Below are 13,504 nucleotides of genomic sequence, written 5' to 3'. Positions count from 1 at the left end.
GTCGCACATTCCAGGGCACGGCGAAGGGCGGGGCCCGTCGGCCCAAGTCCTTGTAGGGAAATCGAGGAGACGGCAGCGGACACACGTGACTGGCCCTCGCCCCGCCCCGAGGCCGGGCTCCAGCCTCCGCCGTAGTGTGCCTGCACTTGACGCCCCTCGCGGGGTCTGGGTCTCCGCCTTAGGGCCTCGGAGCTGTGTGTAGCCCGGGAGTGGACCTTGATGCTAGCTCTGTGTGCAGTGTAATTTTATGAAGAGTCCCGCCTCCTCCTTACAGGAGGAAACCTGTGTCCCTGGGGCCCTCAGCCAAGCGTCCACTATCTTTTTGGCCCAGACGGATTTCATAAGGTCACATGTGGCTGGAGACTTCCTCCCTCTTGAAAAACATTTGCCGTCGTTTTTCCCTGGCAGAGCCCCTTTGACCCTGGCTAACAAAGACAGCCTGACTTGGGTCCCACTAGGCGGGAAGGAAGGCGACTCCCCTGCACCTCTTGCTACGATTAGGACTCGCGGCTTGGTGAAAACAGAAATCAAAACTTGGGCCTATTTCTCCTGAGTTCTCCTTGCCTAGAACAATTCGCAACAATGACTCTTATTAAACTCCGGGAGGACTTTCTCTTTTTCCGCCCGGAATCCGATAAGGAAGACTTGTTCTGGTCCCCTCAGCTCTCTGACCTCATCTACCAGAGGAGTGAGTGGCATCCTCTAACACTCGAGCCGTCATCCCAGCACTAGGGGACAGCGACCAGTGTGGCTCCCGTGGCCAGAACCCTTCTGAAGCTTGGGTTGCCCTGTGGTCTTCGCCTTCAAAGCAGGCCGTCACTCGAATCCTTCTGGAACGGACAGTGTTAACTGTAAACGCTGCGGAATAGTATCTTCTAAGTATTCGTAGCTTCTTTCTTGAGGGATCTCGGGAACATTCCGTGTATTAACCACTAGCATATTCCAAAGTTAACTTCGTGATGAAGTCACCGGGGGAAAAAAAAAATCGCTCCAGTTCCACAGGTGATTGAAACAAACGTGATCTGTTTCCCAGACTTCCTTGATGGTAAGAATTACTTGGGGTACCAATTAAAAATAAAAATAATTGCGTCATTTCCAACGCACTAAATCAGAGTCTTTAAGGGCAGGTCCTGGGAAGCCATCCACGTAACGGGGGTCCCAAGTGGGCTCCTATCAGCAAGGGCGGGGACTCAGCGAGAGGGCTGGCAGCGACGGGGCAAACCCCAGACAACTGCGCGGCTGCGTTTGTTCCTGGAGCTTGCGAGCACTTGCAGTGCATGACACCTCCACAGGGTGGTGGCCTGCCACCGCGAGAGCACCAGCTCCGCCAACGTCCTCTCCTGAGGACACTAGAGCGGAAGGAAACGGACAATTCAGTCTTCCCCTCAGCTTGAAGGCAGCATTCTTTTGCTTCTCTTTTTTTTTTTTTTAATTTATTTTTTATTTTTTTATTTTTATTTTATTTTTTTTTATTATACTTTAAGTTCTAGGGTACATGTGCATAACGTGCAGGTTTGTTACATATGTATACTTGTGCCATGTTGGTGTGCTGCACCCATCAACTCGTCATTTACATCAGGTATAACTCCCAATGCAATCCCTCCCCACTCCCCCCTCCCCGTGATAGGCCCCGGTGTGTGATGTTCCCCTTCCCGAGTCCAAGTGATCTCATTGTTCAGTTCCCACCTATTTGAGTCAGGTAATTGCCTTGTCTTCCTGCCACTCAGTCAGCAGGTATTAAGTGGCAACCGCCTTGCCAAGCACTGTGGTGGGGGCTGTGGCTTATGTTTTCTGGAACAGAACATAGTTGTTGCTACCTTGGGGATGGGGGCGGGGGGAATAGAAAGAATGCGGAGTTAGCGGGGTATCAGGGAACAAGGGTGGAACAGATATAATAATTAGGGTACAGTTAGTTAGGGCCTATTGAAGGAGCACAAACGAAGAATAAACTTGTCTGGGAACTAGTGGAAGGTGTCCCCCAGGGGATGTTAAAGAGCTGATTCTAGAATTAATTCAGTGGGGAAAGAAAAGGAGAGAGACATGCCAGGCAGAGGGAGCAGCACGCCTGATTGTCTGGAGGTGATCAGAGAGCCTGGCTAATTGAAGATGAACAGGAATTGTGTAGTCTGCGTTCATTCATTTATTCATTCCACAACTATGGATTTAGAAATGGTTAGTCAACCAATGTGGAAAAATAACATCTCGTTAAAATGTTCTTCAAATGTCCACCTAGTGTTTTGATGTTCAGTTTTGATGACTGGACCCACCATCAAAGGCCTCTGAATCTTTCTGATATATCTACCCTTTTGGACCCTATGGGAGATCTTTACCTCCGCGTGATAATCTCCTTCTCACGTTTTTACTAAAAGTTTGGAGACTTGAATTCTGCTCCAAATAGAGTGAAACAGAGTCTTGCTCTGTTGCCCAGGCTGGAGTGCCGTGGCTTGATCACAGCTCGCTGCAGCCTCCATCTCCCAGGCTCAAGCCATCCTCCCTCAATCTTTTGACCAATACTCAGAGTAAGAAATTTATTTCACTAAGAAATACTTGACTACCTATAATGTTTTTCAAAATTTTCTATTCTGTTCTTTTCAATTCTGTTACTAGTCTGCTTTAGCTGCCATACAAAATACTATACATTGGGTGGCTTAAACAACAGAAATTTATTTCTCATACTTCTGCAGGCCGGAAAGTCCAAGATCAAAGTGCTGGCCAATTCGATTGAAGGCCCCATCCTGACTTGCAGATAATCAGTCGCCTTCTTCCTGTGTTCCCATGTGGCAGAGAGATCTCGCTCTCTTGCTCTTCTTTTTTTTTTTTTTTTTTTTTTAAACTTTTCTAAATTCTTTTTTTTTTTGTATTTTTATTTTTTTACTTTTATTCACTTATTTTTTTGAGATGGAGTCTCACTCTGTTGCGCAGGCTGGAGTGCAGTGCCTCAATCTCGGCCCACTGCAACCTCTGCCTCCTAGGTTCGAGTAATTCTTGTGCCTCAGCCTCCCGAGTAGCTGGGATTATAGGCATGTGCCACCACGCCTGGCTAAATTTTTTTTTTTTTTTGTATTTTAGTAGAGACAGGGTTTCACCATGTTGGCCAGGCTGGTTGCCAACTCCTGACCTCAGGTAATCTACCTGCCTCAGCCTCCCGAAGTGCTGGGTTTACAGGCATGAGACACCACACCTGGCCTTTCTTTTTCTTTTTTTTTTTTTTTGTACTTTTGGTAGAGACAGAGTTTTACCATGTTGGCCAGGCTGGTCTCGAACTCCTGACCTCAAGTGATCTACCCGCCTGTGCCTCCCAAATGGCTGGGATCTCTTCCTCTTCTTATGAGGCTTCAGTGTTAATGGAATTAGGGCCAACCGTTACAACCTCATTTAACCTTAATTATATTTTAATTATATTTCCAGATATAGTCACATTGGGGTTTAGGCCTTCAACATATGAATTTGGCAGGGAGGGGACACACAATTCAGTCTATAGCAAATTCTATGTCACTTAATTTTAAAAATACCTCTCAAGGCCCACTAAATGTGAGCTTATGATCCACTATTGCAGTAGTTCTCAATGGTGGAGGAGTGGTGCTTGGGTTTTGCCCTGAAGGAACATTTGGTGATGTCTGGACAGTCTTGCTCTTCACAATTGGGACAGCTACTGCATCTAGTGGGGAGCAGCCAGGGATGCTGCTAAACGTCCTACTATGCACAGGACAGCCCTCGACAACAGAGCATTATTCAGCCCAAAATGTCAATAGTGCTTAGGTTGAGAAAACCCAGCACTAATGATTTGGAAACTCAATATTTATAGTAATCAATTATTTTGGGAGTACTATAATTTCTACAAGGACACTATCCATTGCTCCTGCCTCAGAGTAAGCTGTCGTCGTTTTTTTTCCCCACGTCAGATCTAAAGGGAGAAAAAAATGGAACGAACAGTTATTATTATATGTGCCTATTATGTGCTAGGTATTCTGTATAAACATTTCTAGTATTTAATTCTTACAGCAACCCTGTGAGATAGATATTATTACCTCCATATCATTGATTGGGACACAAGCTCAAATACTTGAATGATCTGCACAGGTTTCCCAAAAGGCAATGAAAGAACCTGGATTATAACTCATGTCTCTGATTGTCCAGGGGAAGAATAGAAAGGAAAACGGTAAATATGTGGATATTTATACACATATCTCTAACTCCTAATACAATGCCAAATATCCACAGGTGCCAGTAAATACATGGTAACTGGTCAATTGTTCAAGTGCACATAGCTCGTAAGTGGTCCAATCCAAAGCCCATATTTTATTGTACTATACTGTGCTTTCTTCTTTGGTCCAAAGTAGGAAAATTTGTTACCCAAACAACAGCAAGGAAGCATAGCACAATGGATCTTGGTATTTACAACCTAAGTCAATGATTTTATACGCATCACTTGCAATTTTTATTGCATGTAAGAAACTATTGAATGTTAAGAGACATGGCTTACATTCTGGTTTTGCCTACATAAATGGAATTTTAATTCCTCATACATGAAATATGTATGATGTAACAATTAACACTAATCCATTAATTCAGGACACCAGTAGGAGGAGCTCCTTTCTTTTAAATGAGTAAGTATTTACATAAATCTGTATAATTAATTTTAGAGCACCAAAACTACAAACAATATATTACAAAGATATAGAAGATTCTACATATATAAAGAACTGCTTTTTAAAAAACTTTAATCAAAATTATCATTAAAGTCGGGGATGATAAATGGGATAAAAAATTATGTGAAATTGGATTAAGGGTATTTGGGGATACTTATTACTTCCATACTAGAAAATTTGAAAAAATAAGTTAAATAGATACATGCTTAGAAAAATTAAAATACTAAATGAGATGTAAGAACAGAGAACATGAATAAAGCAAACAAAAAAAGAAATAAGGATTATATAGATAATAAATTATCTGGCTGTATTAGTCTGTTTTCAGACCCGAGGTCGGGCGCAGAGGCTCATACCTGTAATCCCAGCACTTTGGGAGGCCAAGGTGGGCGGATCACTTGAGCTCAGGAGTTTGAGACCAGCCTGGCCAACATGGTGAAACCCCCATCTCTACTAAAAATACAAAAATTAGCTGGGCATGGTGGTGCACACCTGTAATTCCAGCTACTGGGGAGGCTGAGGTTGGAGAATCGCTTGAACCTGTGAGGGGGAGGTCACAGTGAGCTGCGATCATGCCACTGCCTTCAAGCCTGGGCTATAGAGCAAGACTCCGTCTCAGGAAAAAAAAAAAAAAAAAAAAGAGAGAGACATACCTGAGACTGGGCAATTTACAAAGAAAGAGGTTTAATGGACTTAACTGTTCCATGTGGCTGAGGAGGCCTCACAATCATTGTGGAAGATGAAAGTCACATATCACATGATGGCAGATGAGAAGAGCTTGTGCAGGGAAACTCTCCTTTTTAAAACCATCAGATCTCATGAGACTTATTAACTATCATGAGAATAGTATGGGAAATAATTGTCCCCATGATTCAATTACCTCCCACTGGGTCCCTCCCACAACACATGGGAATTTAAGATGAGATTTGGGTGGGGACACAGAGCCAAACCATATCATTCCACCCCGGCCCCTCCCAAATCTTATGTCTTCACATTTCAAAACCAATCATGTCTTCCCAACAGCCCCCCAAAGTCTTATTTCAGCATTAACTCAGAAGTCCACAGTCCAAAATCTCATCTGAGTCAAGGCAAGTCCCTTGCACCTATGAGCCTGTAAAAGTAAAAGCAAGTTAGTTACTTCCTAGATACAGTGAGGGTACAGGTGTTGGGTAAATAATAGCCATTCCAAATGGGACAAATTGGCCAAAACAAAGGGGCTACAGGCTCCATGCAAGTCCAAAATCCAGCAGGGCAGTCAAATCTTAAAGCTCCAAAATGATCTCCTTTAACTCCATGTCTCATATCCAGGTCACGCTGATGTAAGAGGTGGGTTCCCATGGTCTTGGGCGGCTCCGCTCCTGTGGCTTTGCAGGGTACAGCCTCCCTCCTGGCTGCTTTCACCGGCTGACATTGAGTGTCTGTGACTTTCCAGGCACACAGTGCAAGCTGTCCGTGGATCCATCACTCTGGGGTCTGGAGGACAGTGGCCCTCTTCTCACAGCTCCACTGAGTGGTGCCCCAGTAGGGAGTCTGTTTTGGGTCTCCCACCCCACATTTCCCTTCTGCACTGCCCTAGCAGAGGTTCTCCATGAGAGCCCCACCCCTGCAGCAAACTTCTGCTTGGGCATCCAGGTGTTTCCATACATCCTCTGAAATCTAGGTGGAGTTTCCCAAACCCCAATTTTTGACTTCTGTGCACTGCAGGCTCAACACCATGTGGAAGCTGCCAAGGCTCGGGTCTAGCATCCTTTGAAGCCATGGCCTGAGCTGTACCTTGGCCCCTTTCAGCCATGGCTGGAGCAGCTGGGATGCAGAGCGCCAAGTCCCTAGGCTGCGTGCAGCATAGGGACCCTGGACCTGGCCCATGAAACTACTTTTTCCTCCTGGGCCTCCAGTCCTGTGATGGGAGGGTCTGCCATGAAGACCTCTGAGATGCCCTGGAAACATTTACCCCATTGTCTTGGGGATTAACATTCACCTCCTCGTTACTTATGCACATTTCTGCAGCCAGCTTAAATTTGTCTCAGAAAAGGGGATTTTCTTTTCTATTGCATTTTCAGGCTGCAAATTTTCTGACTTTTATGCTCTACTTCAAAACTGAAGGCCTTTAACAACATCCAGGTCATCTCCTGAATTCTTTGCTGCTTAGAAATTTCTTCTGCCAGATACCCTAAATCATCTCTCTCAAGTTCAAACTTCCACAAATCTCTATGGCAGGGGCAAAATGTCACCAGTCTCTTTGTTGAAACATAGCAAGAGTCACCTTTACTCCAGTTCCCAACAAGTTCCTCATCTCCATCTGAGACCATCTCAACCTGGATTTCATTGTTGCTATCAGTATTAGCATTTTGGGCAAAGCCATTCAACTAGTCTCTAGGAGTTCCAAACTTTTCCACATTTTCCTCTCCTGAGCCCTCCAAACTGTTCCAGCCTCTGTGTGTTACCCAGTTACAAAGTTACTTCTACATTTTTGGATATCTTTTCAGCAGCGCCCCACTTTATTGGTACCAATTTGCTGTATAAAGACATATCTGAGACTGGGCAATTTAAAAAAAAAAGAGGTTTAATGGACTTACAGTTCCATGTGACTGGGGAGGCCTCACAACTATGGCAGAAGATGAAAGGTATGTCTCACGTGGTGGCAGACAAAAGAATAAAAACTTGTTCAGGGAAACTCTCCTTTTTAAAACTATCAGATCTCATCACACTTATTCACTATCACGAGAACAGCACAGGAAAGACCTGCCCCCATGAATCAATTACCTCCCACCGGATCGCTCCCACAACATGTGGGAATTCAAGATGAGATTTGGGTGGGGACACAGCCAAACCATATCACTGGCTCTGATAGTTAACTGGAGAAATGCTGTTTCAACTCTTAAAAGACAAAGATTCCTGATATCTAAGCTGTTTTGAAGTATATAGCCTAAAATAGTGATACTATAATAGTTGGTTAATGAATGAATGTAGTGATCAAATTACGTTTACTAAATTAATCTTATGACACAAATATTATTTTTGAATCCCCTAATAAAACTAATACCTAAAACAAAAATTGTAGTTGATGCTTACTTTAGCCAATCTTTTAGTGTCCTTATCTGAAAAAGGGCATAATAATAGTGCCCACTTCATTCAGTGGTTGTGAGGATAAAGTGCGATAACCCATGTAAATTTCTTACGGAGAAATTTACTACCCTGACTAATTAGTATATGAATCCTTTGTCCACTTGAGTGTAGAAAACAAGCTAAGTGATTGCACTTTAAATTAATGACCACAGACTTCAAGTGGGCCCTCGATGCCCACATTTCTCTAGTCTTTTCATGCTCCTCTCTCTTTTTTTTTTTTTTTTTTTGAGACAAGGTGTTGTTTTGTCACCCAGGCCAGAGTGCAGCGGTACCATCATGGCTTACTGCAGCCTTGGCTTCCTAAGGGTCAATCGGTCCTCCCACCTCAGCTTCCTGAGGAGCTAGGACTGCAGGTGTGCACCACCACACCTGGCTAATTTTTGTATTATTTGTAGAGACAGGATTTCTCCACGTTGCTCAGGTTTGGTCTTGATCTCCTGAGCTCAAGCTATCTGCCTGCCTTGGCCTCAAAAGTGTTGAGATTACAGGTATGAGCCACCATACCCGGCCCATGCTCTTGTCTATTTGATGTCAGTTTTATAACTTTTGTCTCTTCACACCTCTAACACATTCTATTCTATCCTCACTCTCAATTGACGACCTTGCTTCTAAGTCACTGAGAAGATAATGGCTCTCACAAGTCCCCACCACATTTACTCACTGGCCATCATCTGTCTTCATGCATTGTCCTCCCCCTCCTCTCCTGTTAACTAGAGAGGAACTCCCCTTGCTCCTACAGAAAGCCAGCTCTTCTGTTTTCTCGCTCTGGCCACACCAGCAATTCTGCCCTCTCCTGCATCATCAAGTTCTCTCTCTCTATTGGAGTGTCCGACATGAATGCTGTAATGTACCCCATATGTAGTAAGCAGACTAAGGACCCCCAAAAGATATCCCTGTCCTAAATCCCAGAACCTGTGATTGTGTTAGGTCACACAGCAAAGGAGAATCAAGGGAGAAGATGGAATGAGGTTGCTAATGAACTGACCTTAAAATACAGAGATTATCCTGTATTATCTGGGTATACCCAGTGTGGCCACAAGAGGTCTTAAAATAAGCGGGAGGAAGAAGAGGCAAGCAGAAGAAGACTGTTAGAGACAGATGTGACTGTGGAAGAAGGGTCAAAGAGATACAATGTTGCTGGCCTTAAAGATGGAAGAAGGGGTCGGGAGCCAGGAAATGCAGGAAGCCTCTAGAAGCTGAAACAGGCAAGGAAACTGATTCTCCCCTAGAGCCTCTGGAAAGGAACACAGTCTCCCTGACAGCTTAATTTTAGTCTGGTGAGACCCACATTGGACTTCCAACCTACAAGATTGTAAGATGACTAAGTTGTGTTGTTTTAAGCCACTAAATGTGTGGTAATTTGTTACAGCAGCAATAGAAAATGAATCTACCATATCATAAACAACAACAAAAACTCTCTTCAGCTATTGTCCTATTTTCTTGCTCCCTTATAGAAAGCTCTTTAAATGAGTCACCTGTATTCACTGGTTCTCAATGCCCACCCCCACCCCCCACCAATTTAGTAAAATGTACATGACATGACATTTCCCATCTTAACCTTGTTTATTGTATAGCTTAGTGCAGCCCCCTGCCTCCCACCTCCCCCAGGACCCAGGGAGTGAGCTTTGTCTGTATTTACAGCTGCTCCCCATCGCTCGCATTACTGTGTGAGCTCCGCCTGCTGTCAGATCAGCAGTGGCTTTAGATTCTCTCAGGAGCATGAGCCCTATTGTGAACTGTGCATGTGAGGGATCTAGGTTGTGTGCTCGTTATGAGAATCTAATGCCTGATAATCTATCACTGTCTCCCATAACCCCCAAGATGGGACCATCTAGTTGCAGGAAAGCAAGCTCAGGCTCCCACTGATTCTACATTATGGTGAGTTGTATATGTATTTCTTGATATATTACATTGTAATAATAATAGAAATAAGGTGCACTATAAATGTAATGAGTTGAATTATTCTGAAATCGTTGCCTCCCTGCCCCCCACTGCCACCACTGCCTCAGTCCCTGGAAATACCATCTTCCCCTAAACAGATCCCTGTTGCCAAAAAGGTTGGGGACTAAAAGCTTAGTGGATTAAATATATTTGTAATGTTGTGCATCACCACCATCCAGCTCCATAACTCCTTGCATTTTGTAAAACTGAAATTCTATGATCAATAAACAATAACTCCCCATTCCTCCCTTCCCCCTAGTAACCACCATTCTACTTTCTGTCTAGAATTCTGACCACTCTTAAGTATTTCATATAAGTTATGGAATTGTAGAGTTATTTGTCTTTTTGTGACTGGCTTATTTCATTTAGCATGTTATTGAGGTTCATCGATGTAACGTGTCAGAATGTCTTTCCTTTTTTTTTTTTTTTTTTTGATACAGAGTCTTGCTCTGTTGCCCAGGCTGGAGTGCAGTGGTGTGATCTCGGCTCACTGCAAGCTCTGCCTCCTGGGTTCACACCATTCTCCTGCCTCAGCCTCCCGAGTAGCTGGGACTATAGGTGCCCGCCACCACTCCCGGCTAATTTTTTGTATTTTTAGTAGAGACTGGGTTTCACCTTGTTAGCCAGGATGGTCTCAATCTCCTGACCTCGTGATCTGCCCGCCTTGGCCTCCCACAGTGCTGGGATTACAGGCATGAGCCACCGCACCCGGCCATGTCTTTCGTTTTTAAGGCTGAATGATATTCCATGGTATGTATACACCACATTTTCCTTATCTGTTCATTTGTTGACGGACACTTGGGTTGCTTCTACATTTTAGCTATTGTGAGTACTGCTGCTATGAACATGGGTGTACAAACCCAATTCTCTCTTTAGTTTAGTTTTTACTTTTTTCTTCCTCAGTGATCCTTTTCTGAGCAATTCCCTCTTGAATCTGCTATAAGAAATCTTTTTTTTCTGACCACTCCATCAAATGTATGCTCATCAAAGTCACCAGTGACTTCTACATCCTCATAGTCAATTGTCACTTCTCAAATAGTATTAGAAAAGGTGATCACTCCCTCACGTTTGAAATACCTTCTTCTCTGGCTTCCAGGATGCCACACTGTCCTGGTTTCAGCCTTCATTTGTGGTTACTCTTCAATCTTCTTTGCCAATTCCTCCTAATTTCGCTAATCACACGGAGTAGCCCAGGATTCAGTTCTTGGATCTCTTCTCTTTTCTGTCAACCGTCCTTCTGAGCTTACCTCATCCACTCTCATAGCTTTAAATACCACTTATACACCGATCACCAAGTGTGTATCTCCAGCCAAGACCTCTGACCTCCACTCCAGACTCACATATCTAACCTCTCACTTGACAGCTCCATGAGGATGTCTGTTGGGCATCCAAACCTTCACACTCCGAAACTGATTTAATTTTACCTCCAAAACCTGCTCGTCCTGTTTGTCTTCTTCATCCTTTAAGTTGCTCAGGCCGAAAACCTTTGACTCACCTTTGCCACCTCTTTTACTTTCCTGCCCCTCACTCAACCTTTCAGTCAATTCTGGTAGGGTTTTCTGTTTTCTTCGTTTATAGAAGTATCTCCATGGCCTAAAACCATAATTAGCACAAGCCTATTAGCGAAGTCCTTCAAAATACGTCCAGAATTTGTTTAAGTCTCGCCACTTCTACTGCTACTATCCCAGTGCAAGTCATTTTCATCTCAAGCCTGGATTTTTGTTATAGCCTCCTAAAGAGGTCTAAGTACTTTTCTTCCTTTTCTTCCTGTAGTCTGTTCTCCACATAGCAGACGGAGTAATCCTTTAAAACTAGAGCACATCATTGTTCTTCCTGACACCCTCCATGGTGAAGTGTCCTACTACCTCTACTTATGTCACTACACTGAGTGAAGTGTCTTACTTCACTTAGAGTAAAAGCCCAACGCTTTACCATGGCCCGCAAGGCCCAGTAACTCAGGTTCTGGGAACTTCCCCACCCTCATCTCCTACTTCCTGCCCTCCCAGTCTGCTCAGCTATATTGACATCCTGAATGCTTCTTGAACTAGTCAGGTAACTTTCCACCTCAAGACCTTTGCATTGGGTATTCCTGATTTCAATGCTCTTTCTTCAGATTCTTCACTACTCATGCCCTCAACTCTTTCGCATCTTCAAGCAGATATCACCATCTCAGTAAAGCCTTCTCTGGTCATTCCATTTAAGTCTCCATCACCCAGCTTCCACCCGCAGCGTTCCCCTCTCTCGGCTTATTTTTTCCGTTGTACTTATTACTTCCAACACACCAGACACTTTACTGATTTTGTTTACTATCTATCTCCCCTACTAAGTTCTATGAAGAAGATATTTTGGCATGATTTGTTTACTAAAGTATCCCAAGGCCCAGAAAAGTAGTTGCCACATTATAGGCACTCAGTGTATAAAGGTGCATATTTGAATGAATGAATCGCTGGAAGGCAGAATACAAAGGGAAAATGTAGAATCATGAGGCCAACAGGGGAAGCGGGACCGTGTCCTGAGTGACTTCTAAGCCATGTTTCTAAAGGTCAGTAGGATGCCACTGATACGTCGTAAGTATGGGATTAGTATGTTCAGAATCATATTATTTAAAAATCACTCTAGTAATAGTATGGAGGATCAGCAGAGGGTAAGTCTAGGAGAAGCTCAGGATTTCTGACAGATGGTAAGGCCACTGACTGAAGTAAGGAGGAGAAATAGTTTGGAAGGCAGAGTGTGGTAATGGTAGGAAATGATAATTATCATTTGGGACATTTTGAGGTAGTGGATTAGAAGACAGTACTGAGGCCTTAACCGAAACACAGTAAAAAGAGACAAAAAGAAAAAAAATGTAGAAGTGCTATCAGGAATCATGGAGGATGTATTGAGATGACATGGTATATATTTGTGGATAGGAAAGCCAGAACAAGATAAAGTGAGAATGATGGAAAAACAATATTAAAAATATGTCGGGCCAGGCACAGTGGCTTACACCTGTAATCCCAGCACTTTGGGAGGCTGAGGAGGGAGAATTGCTTGAGGCCAGGAGCTTGAGACCAGCCTGGGCAACCCAGCATGACACCCCCGTCTCTTAAAAAAAAAAAAAAAAAATTAAAAGAGATACTGACAGAGTTTTCTGAAACTGAAAGACAGTCAAAATTTTTCATTCACATGGAGAGTGTACTTTGAATATCAAGCAGAAAAAATAAAATATATAAAATCTATAGTAAGTTCTATCACAATGAAGCTGCAGAACATGCAGGGTAAAAGGGAAATGGTAAAAGCTGCCAGAAAAAAGGGAGTGTCTACAATGGGACAATAATTAGGCTGGCAGCGTGCTTTCCTGTAGCAACCATGCAGGCTGAAGGTGGGGCAGCAATAGCTTCAAAATGCTGCGAGAAGCGCCGCCCACTCCTTACTGTGTGTGGACTGGGTGTGGCACACTGGCAACTCTCCCTGAACGACTCTGGATGCTGGTCTCCCTAGAATCTCTTGGGTCTAAAGATTGATCTTCTTACCTCCTATAATTCCTGAGGTGGATAACTAACTAGGGGGTCACAAAATTAATTCCACAATCTTGTAGCATGTCCTGAATAGATGTTCTGACAATGAACGTTTCCAGCTTTTGGGACATCTCCCACAATTCTAAAATAACAGGAATGTCATGCTGAACATCCTAGTACAGTGAACAATGTTACATAATTTGGGATTTTCCTCTGCTGTTTCATGTATGTTTGACTTGCTTCCCAAACTGGCTTGTAAACACATATTACTTTTACATTAGCTAAGTAGAAATT

General features: G+C 43.6%; 1 protein-coding gene across 3 annotated transcripts in view; it reads left to right on the top strand.

The window, feature by feature from the left end:
* The first annotated feature begins 19 nt into the window (after positions 1-19).
* The window catches only part of MYOM1 (myomesin 1), a 177,513-nt gene continuing 164,028 nt past the window's right edge, over positions 20-13,504 (top strand). For all 3 annotated transcript variants that reach the window (XR_013408196.1, XM_015121625.3, XM_015121623.3), the window contains exon 1: positions 20-1,045. Coding sequence is in view for 2 of the 3 variants with exons in the window: in XM_015121625.3 (XP_014977111.3) it covers positions 1,043-1,045 (3 nt within the window). In the remaining variant the exon portion in view is untranslated. The remainder of the gene's footprint in view (positions 1,046-13,504) is intronic.

Source organism: Macaca mulatta, chromosome 18 (assembly GCF_049350105.2).
Source record: "Macaca mulatta isolate MMU2019108-1 chromosome 18, T2T-MMU8v2.0, whole genome shotgun sequence".
Taxonomy (NCBI): Eukaryota; Metazoa; Chordata; class Mammalia; order Primates; family Cercopithecidae; genus Macaca; species Macaca mulatta.
The sequence above is the reverse complement of the archived record's forward strand: the minus strand, read 5'-3'. Positions and strand labels throughout refer to the sequence as shown.